General features: G+C 55.5%; 1 protein-coding gene across 1 annotated transcript in view; it reads right to left on the bottom strand.

The window, feature by feature from the left end:
- LOC142907947 (uncharacterized) overlaps positions 1–23222 on the bottom strand; it is a 71224-nt gene that overhangs the window by 24582 nt on the left and 23420 nt on the right. Inside the window, exons 6-11 of the mRNA XM_076057975.1 lie at positions 20959–20982; positions 16068–16181; positions 13596–13726; positions 11167–11275; positions 7472–7666; positions 626–731 (exon numbers count right to left, since the gene is read on the bottom strand). Of these exons, the coding sequence (XP_075914090.1) occupies positions 626–731; positions 7472–7666; positions 11167–11275; positions 13596–13726; positions 16068–16181; positions 20959–20982 (679 nt within the window). The remainder of the gene's footprint in view (positions 1–625; positions 732–7471; positions 7667–11166; positions 11276–13595; positions 13727–16067; positions 16182–20958; positions 20983–23222) is intronic.

Genomic DNA, 23222 nt, shown 5'->3' with positions numbered 1-23222 from the left:
GAGTGACTGAGTGAGTCAGTGAGTGGGTGAGTGATTGGGCGAGTGAGTGAGTGACTGAGTGAGTCAGTGAGTGACTGACTGAGTCGGCGAGTGAGTGGGCGAGTGAGTGGGCGAGTGAGTGAGTGACTGAGTGGGTGAGTGAGTGAGTGACTGAGTGAGTGACTGAGTGAGTCAGTGAGTGACTGACTGAGTCGGCGAGTGAGTGGGCGAGTGAGTGGGCGAGTGAGTGAGTGAGTGAGTGGGTGAGTGAGTGAGTGACTGAGTGGGTAAGTGAGTGAGTGAGGGAGTGAGTGACTGAGTGAGTCAGTGAGTGACTGACTGAGTGGGCGAGTGAGTGGGCGAGTGAGTGGGCGAGTGAGTGAGTGAGTGACTGAGTGGGTGAGTGAGTGAGTGACTGAGTGAGTGACTGAGTGAGTCAGTGAGTGACTGACTGAGTCGGCGAGTGAGTCGGCGAGTGAGTGGGTGAGTGAGTGGGTGACTGAGTGAGTGACTGAGTGGGTGAGTGAGTGAGTGAGTGACTGAGTGAGTGACTGAGTGAGTCAGTGAGTGACTGACTGAGTCGGCGAGTGAGTGAGTGAGTGAGTGGACGAGTGGGCGAGTGAGTGAGTGGGCGAGTGGCACTCACCACCGGGCAGAGTGAGCGTCTCGCTGCCCGGTGAGGTCTGGTAGACCCAGGGCGTGAAGGAGGATGACGATTTGTGCTTCACCAGCGGCTTCTGAGCTCCTCCACCCTGAACCCACGTCATCATCATCATCAACATCGTCATCAACATCGTCATCATCAACATCGTCATCAACATCGTCATCATCAACATCGTCATCAACATCGTCATCAACATCGTCATCATCAACATCATCGTCATCATCATCAACATCGTCATCATCATCATCAACATCGTCATCATCGACATTAACATCGACATCGTCATCATCATCGCCGTCATCATCGTCATCGCCGTCACGAACATCGTCAACAACATCATCATCATCATCGTCAACAACATCATCGTCGTCAACAACATGATCACACACTAACGTCATCACCATCATGATCATCTTACACACACTCGCCCCGCCCACCTGCCCACCCACTCGCCTGCCCACCCACCCACCCCACCCACCTACCCACCCACCCACTCACCTGCCCACCCACCACACCCACCCACCCACTCGCTCACCCACCGACCCACTCACCCACCGACCCACTCACCCACCCACCCACTCACCTGCCCACCCACTCACCTGCCCACCCACTCACCCACTCACCTGCCCACCCACTCACCCACTCACCTGCCCGCCCACTCGCTCGCCCACCCTCCCACTCTCACTCTTCCAACCGCTCATGCTCGCGAAATCTCGCAGTCACTCTCACTCGTGTACACACAGTCACTCTCACTCGTGTGCACACAGTCACTCTCACTCGTGTGCACACAGTCACTCTCTCACTCGTGTACACACAGTCTCTCTCACTCGTGGACACACAGTCACTCTCACTCGTGGACACGCAGTCACTCTCACTCGTGTGCACACAGTCACTCTCTCACTCGTGTGTACACGCAGTCACTCTCACTCGTGTACACACAGTCACTCTCACTCGTGGACACGCAGTCACTCTCACTCGTGTGCACACAGTCACTCTCACTCGTGGACACGCAGTCACTCTCACTCGTGGACACACAGTCACTCTCACTCGTGGACACGCAGTCACTCTCACTCGTGGACACACAGTCACTCTCACTCGTGTGCACACAGTCACTCTCACTCGTGTACACGCAGTCACTCTCACTCGTGGACACAGTCACTCTCACTCGTGTGCACACAGTCATTATCACTCGTGTGCACGCAGTCACTCTCTCACTCGTGTGCACACAGTCACTCTCACTCGTGTGCACACAGTCACTCTCACTCGTGGACACGCAGTCACTCTCACTCGTGGACACACAGTCACTCTCACTCGTGTGCACACAGTCACTCTCACTCGTGTACACGCAGTCACTCTCACTCGTGTACACACAGTCACTCTCACTCGTGGACACGCAGTCACTCTCACTCGTGTGCACACAGTCACTCTCTCACTCGTGTGCACGCAGTCACTCTCTCACTCGTGTGCACGCAGTCACTCTCTCACTCGTGTGCACACAGTCACTCTCTCACTCGTGTGCACACAGTCACTCTCACTCGTGGACACACAGTCACTCTCTCACTCGTGTGCACGCAGTCTCTCTCACTCGTGTACACGCAGTCACTCTCACTCGTGTACACACAGTCACTCTCACTCGTGGACACGCAGTCACTCTCACTCGTGTACACACAGTCACTCTCACTCGTGTGCACACAGTCACTCTCACTCGTGTGCACACAGTCACTCTCACTCGTGTACACACAGTCACTCTCACTCGTGGACACACAGTCACTCTCACTCGTGCACACAGTCACTCTCTCACTCGTGTACACAGTCACTCTCACTCGTGTACACACAGTAACTCTCACTCGTGTACACGCAGAGTCTCTCACTCGTGTGCACACAGTCACTCTCACTCGTGGACACGCAGTCACTCTCACTCGTGTGCACACAGTCACTCTCACTCGTGGACACACAGTCACTCTCTCACTCGTGTGCACAGTCACTCTCACTCGTGTGCACACAGTCACTCTCACTCGTGTACACACAGTCACTCTCACTCGTGGACACACAGTCACTCTCACTCGTGGACACGCGGTCACTCTCACTCGTGTGCACACAGTCTCTCTCACTCGTGTGCACGCAGTCACTCTCACTCGTGTGCACACAGTCACTCTCACTCGTGTGCACACAGTCTCTCTCACTCGTGTGCACACAGTCACTCTCTCACTCGTGTACACGCAGTCACTCTCTCACTCGTGTGCACAGTCACTCTCACTCGTGTGCACACAGTCACTCTCACTCGTGTACACACAGTCACTCTCACTCGTGGACACACAGTCACTCTCACTCGTGGACACGCAGTCACTCTCACTCGTGTGCACACAGTCACTCTCACTCGTGTACACACAGTCACTCTCACTCCTGTGCACGCAGTCACTCTCACTCGTGTGCACGCAGTCTCTCTCACTCGTGTGCACACAGTCACTCTCACTCGTGGACACACAGTCACTCTCACTCGTGTGCACACAGTCACTCTCACTCGTGTACACACAGTCACTCTCACTCGTGTACACGCAGTCACTCTCACTCGTGTGCACACAGTCACTCTCACTCGTGTGCACACAGTCACTCTCACTCGTGTGCACGCAGTCACTCTCACTCGTGTGCACGCAGTCACTCTCACTCGTGTACACACAGTCACTCTCTCACTCCTGTGCAGTCGGGAAAGAGATTCGGCACAGTGACGAGCACAAGGGTTAGTGACGCAGGTTAGTTAAAAGGATGACACCCTCACCACCACCACCACCACCAAGTGCTGTTAGTAGCGAGTAGCAGCAGCACCTATGAAGGTAGACACAGACAAAGATCCCCCGTGTAGCCTCTTAACAGACTGTAGGGGCAAGTGCTGTTAGTAGCGAGTAGCAGCAGGAGCTATGAAGGTGGACACAGACAAAGATCCCCCGTGTAGCCTCTTAACAGACTGTAGGGGCAAGTGCTGATAGTAGCGAGTAGCAGCAGCAGCTATGAAGGTGGACACAGACAAAGCTCCCCCGTGTAGCCTCTTAACAGACTGTAGGGGCAAGTGCTGTTAGTAGCGAGTAGCAGCAGCAGCTATGAAGGTGGACACAGACAAAGATCCCCCGTGTAGCCTCTTAACAGACTGTAGGGGCAAGTGCTGTTAGCGAGCACCTATGCTCGCTAAGAGGGGATGGTGGGTGGCCAGCACCACGCCCACTACCACCATTGCTACTGCAACAACCGCCACCACCACCGCCACCACCACCACCACCGCCAGTACCAATACCAATGCGGCCTGTACCACCACCCACCCACAGATTACCCACCCACCCTACACACCCACCCACCCACCAACCCTATCCACCCACCAACCCAACGTAGTCACACACCAACCCACCCACCTACCCCACCGACCCTCCCCCCCACCCACCCCACCCACCCCACCCACCTCACCCCACCCACCTCACCCACCAACACGAAACCCGCACCCACCCATCAGTTAGCTCCGTTAGTGCTGTAAGCTTCGTTAGTACCGTAACCACATACACACACTGACATACACACCAACACACACACACCAACACATACACACTGACACATACACACACCAACACACACACACACACCGACACATACAAACACACAGACACATACACACACACCAACACATACACACACACACCAACACACACTGACACACACACCAACACACACACACACATTGACATACACACCAACACACACACACACATACACACACACACACCAACACATACACACACACCAACACATACACACACACACCAACACATACACACACTGACATACACACCAACACACACACACACACCGACACATACAAACACACACTGACACATACACACACACACACTGACATACACACACACCAACACACACACACATACACCAACACATACACACTGACATACACACAGATACCAACACACACACACACACACCGACATACACACACACCAACACCGACATACACACACACCAACACCGACATACACACACACATACACCAACACATACACACACACTGACATACACACAGACACCAACACACCAACACCGACATACACACACACCAACACCGACACATATATACATACACACACCGACATACACACACACACACCAACATACACACACACACCAACATACACACACACACACACCAACACATACACACACACACACCAACAAATACACACACACACACCAACACATACACACACAGACTGATATACACACACACACTGACATACACACACACCAACACACACACCGACATACACACACACCGACATACACACACCACACACACACACTGACACATACACACACACTGACACACACACTGACACATACACACACACTGACACATACACACACACACACCAACACATACACACACACCGACATACACACCGACATACACACACACCGACATACACACACACCGACATACACACACACCAACACCGACATACACACACCGACATATACACACACACACCAACACATATACACACACACCAACACATACACACATACATTGACATACACACACACACTGACATACACACACACCAACACACACACTGACACACACACACACACCGACATACACACACACCGACATACACACACACCGACATACACACTCTGACACACACACACTGACACACACACACACACCGACATACACACACACCGACATACACACTCTGACACATACACACCGACACACACACCAACACATACACACACACCGACATACACACACACAGGGGCACACACTCACTCACCCACTCACTCACCCACTCACACACTCACACACACTCAAACTCGCACTCACACACTCGCACACTCACACACTCACCCACTCACTCACACACTCAGACACTCACTCACACACACACTCACAAACTCACTCACACACTCACCCACACTCACTCACACTCACACACTCACTCACAAACACACTCACACACTCACTCACACACTCACACACTCAGACACTCACTCAGACACTCACTCAGACACTCACTCACACACTCACTCACACACTCAGGCACTCATACACTCAGACACTCACTCACACACTCACTCACACACTCAGACACTCACTCACTCACAAACACACTCACACACTCACTCACACACTCAGACACTCACACACTCAGGCACTCACTCACACACTCACACACTCACTGACACACTCACACACTCAGACACTCACACACTCAGACACTCACTGACACACTCACTCACTCACTCAGACATTCACTGACACACTCAGACACTCACTCACACACTCACACACTCACTGACACACTCACTCACACACACACTCAGACACTCACTGACACACTCACTCACACACTCAGACACTCACACACTCAGACACTCACACACTCACTCACACACTCAGACACTCACTCACACACTCACACACTCACTGACACACTCACTCACACACACACTCAGACACTCACTGACACACTCACTCACACACTCAGACACTCACACACTCAGACACTCACACACTCACTCACACACTCAGGCACTCACTCACACACTCACACACTCACTGACACACTCACACACTCAGACACTCAGACACTCACTGACACACTCACTCACTCACTCAGACATTCACTGACACACTCACTCACACAGTCACACACTCAGACACTCACTGACACACTCAGACACTCACACACTCACTCACACACTCAGACACTCACTCACACACTCACACACTCACTGACACACTCACTCACACACACACTCAGACACTCACTGACACACTCACTCACACACTCAGACACTCACACACTCACTCACACACTCACTCACACACTCAGACACTCACTCACACACTCACACACTCACTGACACACTCACTCACACACACACTCAGACACTCACTGACACACTCACTCACACACTCAGACACTCACACACTCAGACACTCACACACTCACTCACACACTCAGACACTCACTCACACACTCACACACTCACTGACACACTCACACACTCAGACACTCACACACTCAGACACTCACTGACACACTCACTCACACACACACTCAGACACTCACTGACACACTCACTCACACACTCAGACACTCACACACTCAGACACTCACACACTCACTCACACACTCAGACACTCACTCACACACTCACACACTCACTGACACACTCACACACTCAGACACTCACACACTCAGACACTCACTGACACACTCACTCACACACACACTCAGACACTCACTGACACACTCACTCACACACTCAGACACTCACACACTCAGACACTCACACACTCACTCACACACTCAGACACTCACTCACACACTCACACACTCACTGACACACTCACACACTCAGACACTCACACACTCAGACACTCACTGACACACTCACTCACACACACACTCAGACACTCACTGACACACTCACTCACACACTCAGACACTCACTGACACACTCAGACACTCACTCACACACTCACACACTCAGACACTCACTCACACACTCACACACTCACTGACACACTCACACACTCACTCACTTCCTCCCCACTCCCTCCCCCCACTCCCTCCCCCCCACCCCCCACCCCCCTCCCGGTGTTCGAGCCAAGCTGGCGGGGGACTTTGCCAAGGCGGTGGAGGCCGAGGGGAGGGGCGGTGGGGGGGAGGGGCGGTGGGGGGGAGGGGCGGTGGGGGGGAGGGGCGGTGCCCCCCCCCCACCCCCAGCCCCCCCTCCAGGGTCTGGGCTTAGCCTCACCGACGGGGGGGGGCCGACCCCCTCCCCCGCACCGCGCGGTAGCTGTTGTTGTTGTTGTTGCTGCTGTTGTTGTTGTTGCTGTTGTTGTTGGTGGTGGTGGTGGTGGCCGCCGGTGCCGGTGCCGGTGCCGGTGCTGGCCTGAACGACGTCCGGCAGCGAGCCGACACGCCGCGGCTTTACCGTCGCCGGGGGGAGCTGGGGCACAGTGACGGTGACGGTGAGCGGGGAGGCGGTGAGGATCGGTGTGGTGAAGATCGGTGTGGTGAGGATCGGTGTGGTGAGGATCGGTGTGGTGAGGATCGGTGTGGTGAGGATCGGTGTGGTGAGGATCGGTGTGGTGAGGATCGGTGTGGTGAGGATCGGTGTGGTGAGGATCGGTGTGGTGAGGATCGGTGTGGTGAGGATCGGTGTGGTGAGGATAGGTGTGGTGAGGATCGGTGTGGTGAAGATCGGTGTGGTGAGGATCGGTGTGGTGAGGATCGGCGTGGTGAGGATCGGCGTGGTGAGGATCGGCGTGGTGAGGATCGGCGTGGTGAGGATCGGTGTGGTGAGGATCGGCGTGGTGAGGATCGGCGTGGTGAGGATCGGCGTGGTGAGGATCAGCGTGGTGAGGATCGGTGTGGTGAGGATCGGTGTGGTGAGGATTCGTGTGGTGAGGATCGGTGTGGTGAGGATCGGCGTGGTGAGGATCGGCGTGGTGAGGATCGGTGTGGTGAGGATCGGTGTGGTGAGGATCGGTGTGGTGAGGATTGGTGTGGTGAGGATCGGCGTGGTGAGGATCGGCGTGGTGAGGATCAGCGTGGTGAGGATCGGTGTGGTGAGGATCGGTGTGGTGAGGATTCGTGTGGTGAGGATCGGTGTGGTGAGGATCGGCGTGGTGAGGATCGGCGTGGTGAGGATCGGTGTGGTGAGGATCGGTGTGGTGAGGATCGGCGTGGTGAGGATCGGTGTGGTGAGGATCGGTGTGGTGAGGATCGGTGTGGTGAGGATCGGTGTGGTGAGGATCGGTGTGGTGAGGATCGGCGTGGTGAGGATCGGTGTGGTGAGGATCGGTGTGGTGAGGATCGGTGTGGTGAGGATTGGTGTGGTGAGGATCGGCGTGGTGAGGATCGGCGTGGTGAGGATCAGCGTGGTGAGGATCGGTGTGGTGAGGATCGGTGTGGTGAGGATTCGTGTGGTGAGGATCGGCGTGGTGAGGATCGGTGTGGTGAGGATCCGTGTGGTGAGGATCGGCGTGGTGAGGATCGGCGTGGTGAGGATCGGCGTGGTGAGGATCGGCGTGGTGAGGATCGGTGTGGTGAGGATCGGTGTGGTGAGGATCCGTGTGGTGAGGATCCGTGTGGTGAGGATCGGCGTGGTGAGGATCGGTGTGGTGAGGATCGGTGTGGTGAGGATCGGTGTGGTGAGGATCGGTGTGGTGAGGATCGGTGTGGTGAGGATCGGCGTGGTGAGGATCCGTGGTGAGGATCGGCGTGGTGAGGATTGGTGTGGTGAGGATCAGCGTGGTGAGGATCGGTGTGGTGAGGATCCATGGTGAGGATCGGCGTGGTGAGGATCGGTGTGGTGAGGATCAGCGTGGTGAGGATCGGTGTGGTGAGGATCGGTGTGGTGAGGAGCCCGCGGGGTGAGGATCGGTGTGGTGAGGATCGGTGTGGTGAGGATCCGTGGTGAGGATCGGTGTGGTGAGGATCGGTGTGGTGAGGATTCGTGGTGAGGATTCGTGGTGAGGATTCGTGGTGAGGAACGGCGTGGTGAGGATTCGTGGTGAGGATTCGTGGTGAGGATTCGTGGTGAGGATTCGTGGTGAGGATTCGTGGTGAGGATCGGCGTGGTGAGGATTCGTGGTGAGGATTCGTGGTGAGGATTCGTGGTGAGGAACGGCGTGGTGAGGATCGGTGGTGAGGAGCCCACGGGGTGAGGATCGGCGTGGTGAGGAACGGCGTGGTGAGGATTCGTGGTGAGGATCGGCGTGGTGAGGATCGGTGTGGTGAGGATTCGTGGTGAGGATCGGCGTGGTGAGGATCAGCGTGGTGAGGATCGGCGTGGTGAGGATCGGCGTGGTGAGGATTCGTGGTGAGGATTCGTGGTGAGGATCGGCATGGTGAGGATTCGTGGTGAGGATTCGTGGTGAGGATTCGTGGTGAGGATTCGTGGTGAGGATCTCAAGGAGCTGCCCCTCCCTACACACGGACCACCACCACCGGCTGCACTGCCCACTGAGAGTTCCTGCGCTGCAGCCACTCGGGACCCTACAACCTCGGCGCACCTCCCGTCCAGCGGCACACCACGGACGGCACAGCCAGTCACGGGGCGAGAAGCACGCCGAGTTTCCTCGCCGCTGGCGATCGAACGCCGTGGTGGTGGTGGTGAGGATGGTGGTGGTGGTGGTGAGGGTGGTGGTGGTGGTGAGGGTGGTGGTGGTGAGGATGGTGGTGGTGGTGGTGAGGATGGTGGTGGTGGTGAGGATGGTGGTGGTGAGGATGGGGGTGGTGGTGAGGATGGTGGTGGTGGTGGTGGGGGTGGTGGTGGTGGTGAAGATGGTGGTGGTGGTGGTGGTGAGGATGGTGGTGGTGATGGTGGTGGTGGTGAGGATGGTGGTGGTGGTGGTGAGGATGGGGGTGGTGGTGAGGATGGTGGTGGTGGTGGTGGGGGTGGTGGTGGTGGTGAAGATGGTGGTGGTGGTGGTGGTGAGGATGGTGGTGGTGATGGTGGTGGTGGTGAGGATGGTGGTGGTGGTGATGGTGGTGGTGGTGATGGTGGTGGTGATGGTGGTGGTGATGGTGGTGGTGGTGGTGGTGGGGGTGAAGATGGTGGTGGTGAGGATGGTGGTGGTGGTGGTGAGGATGGTGGTGATGGTGGTGGTGGTGGTGGTGATGGTGATGGTGGTGGTGAGGGTGGTGGTGGTGATGGTGGTGAGGGTGGTGGTGAGGATGGGGAGTGGTGGTGCAGCCTCAAATGAGTAGCTGGTGTAGCGGTGGTGGTGTAGTAAACATCGCCACTGGGGAGACAAAGGCGGCCGGGCGTGGTGCTGGTAGCCACCCACCCCCTCGTGTGCCACAGTGCCGGTAGCCTTCATAGGTGCTGCTACTCGCTACTAACAGCACTTGCCCCTACAGTCTGTAGAGGCTACACGGGGGATCTTTGTCTTTGTTTTTTTGGTGGTGGTGAGGAGGATGGTGGTGTGGTGGTGATGGCGGTGGTCATGGTGAGGATGGTGAGGATGGTGGTGGTGGTAATGGTGGTGGTGGTGAGGATGGTGGTGGTGGTGAGGATGGTGGCAGTAGTGGTGGTGAGGATGGTGGTGAGGATGGTGGTGGTGAGGATGGTGGTGGTGGTGGTGGTGAGGATGGTGGTGGTGGTGAGGATGGTGGTGGTGGTGAGGATGGTGGTGGTGGTGGTGGTGAGGATGGCGGTGGTGGTGGTCGTGAGCATGGTGGTGGTGGTGAGGATGGTGGTGGTGAGGATGGTGGTGGTGGCACACAAACTCATAAACACACGTATGTGTGTGCGCGTGTGTGTGTGTGTGTATGAGTGTGTGTGAGTGTGTATGCGTGTGTGTGTGTGCGTGTGCGCGTGTGCGCGTGTGTGTGTGTGTGTATGAGTGTGTGTGAGTGTGTATGCGTGTGTGTGTGTGCGTGTGTGCGTGCGCGTGTGTAAGTGTGTAAGTGTGTGTGCGTGCGTGTGTGTGTACTCACAGAGTGTAGGACGAGAGTGCCCTCACGTGACCCCCCTGCTACACCATCGGCTCCCTCCCCCTCCTCGTGGATGATGAGTGTGTCCGTGTCGCCCTCCCCACCCTTCAGCCTGCACCACACACGCACACAAAGACAAAGGTCCCCCGTGTAGCCTGCAACAGACTGTAGGGGGCAAGTGCTGTTACCGCACCAGGTAACTCATTTGAGGCCGAGTCGACCTAGGGGAGGCCCGGAACCCGTTCAGATAATCGTCACCGCCGGTGTTGGTGGCCGTGAGCGGGAATCGAACCCGGGTCGCCGGGTTCGTAGCGCAGCGTAGCGCTAACCGCTGCACCACCGCTCCCCACACACACACACAGCTACACACACACAGGTACACACACAGGTACACATACACACAGGTACACACACGCACAGAGATGCGGACACACTGAGACACACACAGAGGTACACACACACTTACACACACACAGGTACACACACACTTACACACACACAGGTACACACACACACTTACACACACACAGGTACACATACACACTTACACACACACAGGTACACATACACACTTACACACACAGGTACACACACACACAGAGGTTCAGACACACTGAGACACAGACACAGCTACACACACAGGTACACACACAGGTACACACACACAGATATGCGGACACACTGAGACACACACACAGGTACACATACACACGTACACACACAGGTACACATACACACGTACACACACAGGTACACACACGCACAGAGATGCGGATACACTGAGACACATACACAGGTATACACACAGGTAGAGTGAGTGAGTGGGCGAGTGGGTGGGTGAGTGAGTGTGTGGGTGAGTGAGTGTGTGGGTGAGTGGGTGCGTGAGTGGGTGCGTGAGTGGGTGGGTGGGTGAGTGGGTGAGTGGGTGGGTGAGTGAGTGGGTGCGTGGATGAGTGGGTGGGTGAGTGAGTGAGTGGGTGAGTCGTTGGGTGAGTGGGTGGGTGAGTGGGTGGGTGGGTGGGTGAGTGAGTGAGTGAGTGGGTGGGTGAGTGGGTGAGTGGGTGGGTGAGTGAGTGGGTGAGTGGGTGGGTGAGTGGGTGGGTGGGTGAGTGGGTGGGTGGGTGAGTGAGTGAGTGAGTGAATGAGTGAGTGAGTGGACGAGTGGGTGAGTGAGTGAGTGAGTGGGTGAGTGACTGGGCGAGTGACTGGGCGGGTGAGTGGATGGGTGAGTGGGTGAGTGAATGAGTGAGTGAATGAGTGAGTGAGTGGGTGAGTGACTGGGCGGGTGAGTGGGTGAGTGAATGAGTGAGTGAGTGAATGAGTGAGTGAATGAGTATGTGTGAATGAGTGAGTGGGTGAGTGAGTAGGTGAGTGAGTGAGTGGGTGAGTGGGTGAGTGAATGAGTGAGTGAATGAGTGGGTGAGTGACTGGGCGGGTGAGTGGGTGAGTGAATGAGTGAGTGAATGAGTGAGTGAGTGAATGAGTGAGTGAATGAGTGAATATTGAAGTGCATTGTGTTGGGTGCGGTGGGGTAAGTTGAGTGTGCGACAGAATGAGTCAGCGAGCGAGTGGAGTGGTGAGCGAGCGATTTGTGAGCGTGAGTGGTGAGCGCGAGCGAGTGAGTGGTGAGCGTGCGAGTGGTGAGCGCGAGCGAGTGGAGTGGTGAGCGAGTGAGTGGTGAGCGTGTGAGTGGTGAGCGTGCGAGTGGTGAGCGCGAGCGAGTGAGCGAGCAGGGCGGGTTGGCGCGTGAGCGAGCGGTGAGCGGGTTAGCGAGCGGGTGAGCGAGTGAGCGAGTGAATGAGCGAGCGGGTGGGTGAGTGAGCGGGTTGGTGAGCGAGTGGTGAGCGAGTGAATGAGCGAGCGGGTGGGTGAGTGAGCGGGTTGGTGAGCGAGCGGTGAGCGAGAGAGTGGGTGAGCGAGTGATTGAGCGAGCGGGTGGGTGAGTGAGCGGGTTGGTGAGCGAGCGGTGAGCGAGAGAGTGGGTGAGCGAGAGAGTGGGTGAGCGAGTGATTGAGCGAGCGGGTGGGTGAGTGAGCGGGTTGGTGAGCGAGCGGTGAGCGAGAGAGTGGGTGAGCGAGTGATTGAGCGAGCGGGTGGGTGAGTGAGCGGGTTGGTGAGCGAGCGGTGAGCGAGAGAGTGGGTGAGCGAGTGATTGAGCGAGCGGGTGGGTGAGTGAGCGGGTTGGTGAGCGAGCGGTGAGCGAGAGAGTGGGTGAGCGAGAGAGTGGGTGAGCGAGTGATTGAGCGAGCGGGTGGGTGAGTGAGCGGGTTGGTGAGCGAGCGGTGAGCGAGAGAGTGGGTGAGCGAGAGAGTGGGTGAGCGAGTGAATGAGCGAGCGGGTGGGTGAGCGAGCGGGTTGGTGAGCGAGCGGTGAGCGAGCTGGTGAGCGAGTGAGCGGCGAGCGAGTGGCTGAGCAGTGGTGAGGCGTCTCACGGAGGGCCGGGAAGACCGCTCACAGACACGGTCCCGTCCAGGGCCGGCGTCTCCAACTCCTCCTCCTCCTCTTCCTCCTCCTCCTCCTCGCTGGTCTCAGAGTCCTCACTCGATGAGGAGTACTCCGTCACCTGCCCACGCACACGGGGGGGGGAGGGGTAGTGTGAGCCGGTGAGTGAGCGAGTGAGTTGGTGAGTGAGTTGGTGAGTGAGTTGGTGAGTGAGCGAGTGAATGAGTTGGTGAGTGAGTTGGTGAGTGAGTTGGTGAGTGAGCGATTGAGTTGGTGAGTGAGTTGGTGAGTGAGTGAGTTGGTGAGTGAGTGAGTTGGTGAGTGAGTTGGTGAGTGAGTGAGTTGGTGAGTGAGTTGGTGAGTGAGTGAGTTGGTGAGTGAGTTGGTGAGTGAGCGAGTGAGTTGGTGAGTGAGTGGTGGGCGAGTGAGTGAGTGGTGGGCGAGTGAGTGAGTTGGTGAGTGAGCGAGTGAGTTGGTGAGTGAGCGAGTGAGTTGGTGAGTGAGTTGGTGAGTGAGTGAGCGAGTGAGTTGGTGAGTGAGCGAGTGAGTTGGTGAGTGAGCGAGTGAGTTGGTGAGTGAGCGAGTGAGTTGGTGAGTGAGTGGTGGGCGAGTGAGTGAGTGGTGGGTGAGTGAGTGAGTTGGTGAGAGAGAGAGTTGGTGAGTGAGCATGTGAGTTGGTGAGCGAGCGAGTTAGTGAGCGAGTGAGTTGGTGAGTGAGTTGGTGAGTGAGCGAGTGAGTTGGTGAGTGAGCGAGTGAGTTTGTGAGTGAGTGGTGGGCGAGTGAGTGAGTGGTGGGCGAGTGAGTGAGTGAGTGAGTTGGTGAGTGAGCGAGTGAGTTGGTGAGCGAGCGAGTTGGTGAGCGAGCGAGTGAGTTGGTGAGTGAGTTGGTGAGTGAGCGGCTGAGTTGGTGAGCGAGCGAGTGAGTTGGTGAGTGAGTGGTGAGTGAGCGAGCGAGTTGGTGAGTGAGTGGTGGGCGAGTGAGTGAGTTGGTGAGTGAGCGAGTGAGTTGGTGAGTGAGCCGGTGAGTGAACGAGTGAGTTGGTGAGTGAGCGAGTGAGTTGGTGAGTGAGTGGTGGGCGAGTGAGTGAGTTGGTGAGAGAGCGAGTGAGTTGGTGAGTAAGTGAGTGAGTTGGTGAGTGAGTTGGTGAGTGAGCGAGTGAGTTGGTGAGTGAGTTGGTGAGTGGGTGAGTGAGTTGGTGAGTGAGCGAGTGAGTTGGTGAGTGAGTGGTGGGCAAGTGAGTGAGTTGGTGAGTGAGCAAGTGAGTTGGTGAGTGAGTGAGTTGGTGAGTTGGTGAGTGAGTTGGTGAGTGAGCGAGTGAGTTGGTGAGTGAGTTGGTGAGTGGGTGAGTGAGTTGGTGAGTGAGCGAGTGAGTTGGTGAGTGAGTGGTGCGCGAGTGAGTGAGTTGGTGAGTGAGCGAGTGAGTGAGTTGGTGAGTGAGCGAGTGAGTTGGTGAGTGAGTGGTGGATGAGTGAGTGAGTTGGTGAGTGAGCGAGTGAGTTGGTGAGTAAGCGAGTGAGTTGGTGAGTGAGTTGGTGAGTGAGCGAGTGAGTTGGTGAGTGAGCGAGTGAGTTGGTGAGCGAGTGGTGGGTGAGTGAGTGAGTTGGTGAGTGAGCGAGTGAGTTGGTGAGTAAGCGAGTGAGTTGGTGAGTGAGTTGGTGAGTGAGCGAGTGAGTTGGTGAGTGAGCGAGTGAGTTGGTGAGTGAGTTGGTGAGTGGGTGAGTGAGTTGGTGAGTGAGCGAGTGAGTTGGTGAGCGAGTGGTGGGCGAGTGAGCGAGTGAGTTGGTGAGTGAGCGAGCGAGTGAGCGAGTTGGTGAGCGAGTGCGAGCGAGTGTGAGCGAGAGGGAGCGAGTGTGAGCGAGCGAGTGTGAGTGAGCGAGTGTGAGTGAGCGAGTGTGAGCGAGCGAGTGAGTTGGCGAGCGAGTGTGAGCGTGTGTGAGCGAGTGTGAGCGAGCGAGCGTGAGGTTGAGCGAGCGAGTGTGAGTGAGTGAGCGAGTGAGCGAGCGAGTGAGTTGGCGAGCGAGTGTGAGCGAGTGTGAGCGAGCGAGTGTGAGCGAGTTTGAGCGAGAGGGAGCGAGTGTGAGCGAGTGTGAGCGAGTGTGAGCGAGCGAGTGAGTTGGCGAGCGAGTGTGAGCGAGTGTGAGCGAGCGAGTGAGCGAGCGAGTGAGTTGGCGAGCGAGTGTGAGCGAGTGTGAGCGAGCGAGTGTGAGCGAGTGTGAGCGAGCGAGCGTGAGGTTGGCGAGCGAGTGTGAGCGTGTGTGAGCGAGCGAGCGTGAGGTTGAGCGAGCGAGCGTGAGGTTGAGTGAGCGAGCGAGCGTGAGGTTGAGCGAGCGAGCGTGAGGTTGAGCGAGCGAGCGTGAGGTTGAGCGAGCGAGCGTGAGGTTGAGCGAGCGAGCGTGAGGTTGAGCGAGCGAGCGTGAGGTTGAGCGAGTGTGAGTGAGTGAGTGAGCGAGTGAGCACGTGCCTTGCGGGGCTGTGTGGGGCGTGTGCAGGAGCCGGTGCTGGACACACAAACCGAGCCGGGCCCCGAGTCTTCGATGGCGCGCAACTCTCGGGCCAACGACGTGAGGTCCACGTCCTGCACGCACACGGGGAGACACGGGGGGGAGACACGGGGGGAGACACGGGGGGAGACACGGGGGGAGACACGTGGAGAGACACGGGGAGAGACACGGGGGGAGACACGGGGGGAGACACGGGGGGAGACACGGGGAGAGACACGCGGGGAGAGACACGGGGGGAGACACGGGGAGACACGGGGGGAGACACGGGGGGACAGGGGGAGAGACACGGGGAGACATGGGGGGAGACGCAGGGGGGAGACACGGGGGGAGACACGGGGAGACACGGGGAGACACGGGGGAGACACGGGGAGACACGCGGGGAGACACGGGGGGAGACGCGGGGAGAGACACGGGGGGAGACACGGGGGGAGACGCGGGGAGAGACACGGGGGGAGACACGGGGGAGACACGGGGGGAGACGCGGGGAGAGACACGGGGGGAGACACGGGGGAGACACGGGGAGACACGGGGAGAGACACGGGGGGAGACACGGGGGGAGACACGGGGAGACACGGGGAGACGCAGGGGGGAGACACGGGGAGAGACACGGGGGGAGACACGGGGAGACACGGGGGGAGACGCAGGGGGGAGACGCAGGGGGGAGACACGGGGAGAGACACGGGGAGACACGGGGGGAGACACGGGGAGACACGGTGGGAGACGCAGGGGGGAGACACGGGGAGAGACACGGGGAGACACGGGGGGAGACGCAGGGGGGAGACACGGGGAGAGACACGGGGAGAGACACGGGGGGAGACACGGGGGGAGACACGGGGAGAGACGCGGGGAGACACGGGGGAGACGCAGGGGGGAGACACGGGGCGAGACACGGGGAGACACGGGGAGACACGGGGGGAGGGAGACACGCGGGGAGACACGGAGGGACACGGGGGGACAGGGGAGAGACACGCGGGGAGACACGGAGGGACACGGGGGAGACACGGTGAGGGCTGCACTACACCATCGGGCTGCAGGAGCTCCCTTGCCCACTCGCTACTTCCTCACCAGGTGAACACAGGCAGACAGACAGGTGAACACAGGCAGGTGAACACAGGCAGGTGAACACAGGCAGACAGACAGGTGAACACAGGCAGGTGAACACAGGCAGACAGACAGGTGAACACAGGCAGGTGAACACAGGCAGACAGACAGGTGAACACAGGCAGACAGACAGGTGAACACAGGCAGACAGGTGAACACAGGCAGGTGAACACAGGCAGGTGAACACAGGCGGGTAAACACACACAGACAGCTAGATAACAAACACAGAGACAGCTATACAACACACACATAGACAGCTAGACAACACACAGACAGCTAGACACACACACACACACACAGCTACACTACACACAGACGCCACACAAACAGCTAGACAACACACACACAGCTAGACACACACACAGACAGCTAGACACACACACACAGCTAGACACACACACAGACAGCTAGACACACACACACAGCTAGACACACACACAGACAGCTAGACACACACAGACAACACACAGACAGCTAGACAGCACACTGACATACAGCTACACTACACACAGACAACACACAGACAGCTAGACAACACACAGACAGCTAGACTACACACAGACACACACACAGACAACACACAGCTACACACACACACACACACAGCTAGACACACACACACAGCTACACTACACACACACAGCTAGACACACACAGACAGCTACACTACACACAGACAACACACAGACAGCTAGACAACACACAGATAGACACACACACAGACAACACACAGACTACACACAGACACACACACAGCTAGACACACAGACAACACACAGACTACACCCAGACACACACACAGACTGCACACAGACAGCTACACTACACACAGACAATACACAGACAGCTAGACAACACACAGACACACACACAGACTACACACAGACAGCTACACTACACACAGACAATACACAGATAGCTAGACAACACACAGACAAACACACACACAGACTACACACAGACACACACACAGACACACACACACAGACTACACACAGACTACACACAGACAGCTAGACAACACACAGCTAGACACACACACACAGACAACACACAGACTGCACACAGACTACCCACAGACACACACACAGACACACACAGACACACACACAGACTACACACAGACTACACACAGACACACACACAGCTAGACACACATACAAACAAACAGACTACACACAGACTACACACAGACACACACACACAGCTAGACACACACACACACACAGCTACACTACACACAGACAACAGACAGCTAGACAACACATAGCCTGACACACATACAAACACACAGACTACACACAGACTACACACAGACTACACACAGACACAGCTAGACACAGACTACACAGACAACACACACAGCTAGACACACACACAGACAACACACAGACTACACACAGACTACACACATACACACACACAGACTACACACAGACACACACACAGACTACACACACACAGACACACACACACAGACTACACACAGACTACACACAGACACACACACACACACAGACTACACACAGACTACACACAGACACACACACACAGACTACACACAGACTACACACAGACACACACACAGACTACACACAGACACACACACACAGACTACACACAGACTACCCACAGACACACACACAGACTACACACAGACAGACTACACACAGACTACACACAGACTACACACAGACTACACACAGACTACACACAGACACAAACACACACAGACACACACACAGACTACACACAGACTACAGACACACACACAGACTACACACAGACACCACACAGACTACACACAGACACACACACAGACACACACACAGACTACACACACACACAGACTACACACACACACAGACTACACACACACACACAGACTACACACAGACTACACACAGACTACACACAGACACACACACAGACTACACACAGACACACACACACAGACTAAACACAGACACACACACACACACACCGACTACACACAGACACACATACAACACACACACAGACTACACACACACAGACTACACACAGACTACACACACACAGACTACACACACACACAGACTACACACACACACACAGACTACACACAGACTACACACACACACACAGACTACACACACACACACAGACTACACACAGACACACACAGACTACACACAGACACACACACAGACTACACACAGACACACACACACAGACTACACACAGACACACACACACACAGACACACACACAGACTACACACAGACACACACACACAGACTACACACAGACTACACACACAGACACACACACAGACTACACACAGACACACACACACACAGACACACACACAGACTACACACAGACAACACACACACAGACTACACAGACTACACACACACAGACTACACAGACTACACACAGACTACACCCACACACAGACTACACACTACACACACAGACACACACACAGACTACACACAGACACACACACACACAGACTACACACACACACAGACTACACACAGACTACACACACACAGACTACACACAGACTACACACACACAGACTACACACAGACCACACACACACAGACTACACACAGACTACACACACACACACTACACACAGACTACACACACACACACTACACACAGACTACACACACACACACAGACACACACACACAGACACACACACACAGACTACACACAGACACACACACAGACTACACACACACAGACACACACACACACACACACAGACTACACACACACACAGACTACACACAGACACACACACACAGACTACACACAGACACACACACACAGACTACACACAGACACACACACACAGACTACACACAGACACACACACAGACAACACACACACAGACTACACACAGACTACACACAGACTACACACACACACACACAGACACACACACAGACTACACACAGACACACACACATAGACTACACACAGACTACACACAGACTACACACAGACTACACACACAGACACACACACACACAGACTACACACAGACACACACACACACACACAGACACACACACACAGACTACACACAGACAACACACACACAGACTACACAGACTACACACAGACTACACCCACACACACAGACTACACACACTACACACACAGACACACACACACATACTACACACACAGACTACACACACACACACAGACTACACACAGACCACACACACACAGACTACACACAGACTACACACACACACACTACACACAGACTACACACACACACACACAGACACACACACACACACAGACTACACACAGACACACACACAGACTACACACACACAGACACACACACAGACTACACACAGACTACACACAGACACACACACACAGACTACACACAGACACACACACACAGACACACACACAGACACACTACACACAGACTACACACACACACACACTACACACACACACACACACTACACACAGACACACAGACTACACACACACACACAGACTACACACAGACACACACACACACACACACAGACACACACAGACTACACACAGACAACACACACACACACTACACACAGACTACACACAGACACACAGACTACACACACACACAGACTACACACAGACTACACACACACACACACTACACACAGACTACACACACACACACACTACACACACACACTACACAGTCTGGGTGGGTGCAGCAGCACACTGACCTTGTCAATAGCCTTCTTATAGCTCTGAGAGCAGGGGGCAGGGGTCACGAGGGGGGCAGAGGTCACGGGGGGAGCAGGGGTCACGGAGGGGGGAAGGGTTCAAGGGGGGAGCAGAGGTCACGGGGGGGGCAGGGGTCACGGAGGGGCAGAGGTCACAGGGCAGGGGTCACGGGGGGTGCAGGGAGAGCAGAGACAGGAAGAGAGAGGGGGGGGGGCACAGTGAAGGACAGGGGAGCCCCGATGACGTACACACACACACACGTACACACACACACAGTACACACACACACAGTACACACACACACACACGTACACACACACACAGTACACACACACACACACGTACACACACACACACGTACACACACACGTACACACACACACACACGTACACACACACGTACACACACGTACACACACACGTACACACACACACACACGTACACACACACACACGTACACACACACACGTACAAACACACACACGTACACACACGTACACACACGTACACACACACACGTACACACACGTACACACACACACGTACACACACACACACACGTACACACACACACACGTACACACACACACACACGTACACACACACACACACGTACACACACACACGTACACACACACACGTACACACACACACGTACACACACACACGTACACACACACGTACACACACACACGTACACACACACACACGTACACACACACACACGTGCACACACGTACACACACACACGTACACACACACGTACACACACACGCACACGCACACACACGTACACACACACGCACACACACACGTACACACACACACACACGTACACACACGTACACACACACGCACACACACGTACACACACACACGTACACACACACGCACACACACGTACACACACACACGTACACACACACGCACACGTACACACACACGTACACACACGTACACACACGTACACACACACGTACACACACACACACGTACACACACACACACGTACACACACACGTGTACACACACACACGTACATACACACACGTGTACACACACACACGTACATACACACACGTACACACACACGTACACACACACACACACGTACATACACACACGTACACACACACGTACACACGTACACACACACACACGTACACACACACACACACGTACACACACACACGTACACACACACACACGTGTACACACACACACACGTACACACACACACGTACACACACACACACACGTACACACACACACGTACACACACACGTACACACACACACACACGTACACACACACACACACACACGTACACACACACACACACGTACACACACACACGTACACACACACACGTACACACACACACGTACACACACACACGTACACACACACACACGTACACACACACACACGTACACACACACACGTACACACACACACGTACACACACACACACGTACACACACACACACACGTACACACACACACACGTACACACACACACACGTACACACACACACACGTACACAAACACACACGCACACACACACACGTACACACACACACACGTACACACACACACACACACGTACACACACGTACACACACACACACGTACACACACACACACACGTACACACACACACACACGTACACACGTACACACATACACACACGTACACACACGTACACACACACATACACACACGTACACACATACACACACACGTACACACATACACACACACGTACACACATACACACGTACACACACACACACGTACACACACACACACACGTACACACACGTACATACACGTACACACACACGTACACACACACACGTACACACACACACACGCGTACACACACACACGTACACACACACACGTACACACACACACGTACACACACGTACACACACACACGTACACACACACACGTACACACACACACACGTACACGCACACACACGCGTACACACACGTACACACACACACACGTACACACATACACACACACACACACGCGTACACACATACACACACACACGCGTACACACATACACACACACACACGTACACACACACGTACACACACACGTACACACACGCACGCACACGTACACACACGCACGCACACGTACACAGACGTACACGCACACACACGTACACGCACACACACGTACACGCACACACACGTACACGCACACACGTACACGCACACACGTACACACACGTACAC

Source organism: Petromyzon marinus (genome assembly GCF_048934315.1).
Source record: "Petromyzon marinus isolate PM22_M1 ecotype Great Lakes invasive population chromosome 67 unlocalized genomic scaffold, UKy_Petmar_22M1.pri1.0 chr67_unloc.1, whole genome shotgun sequence".
Classification (NCBI taxonomy): Eukaryota; Metazoa; Chordata; class Hyperoartia; order Petromyzontiformes; family Petromyzontidae; genus Petromyzon; species Petromyzon marinus.
This window is presented reverse-complemented; position numbering and strand designations above follow the sequence as displayed.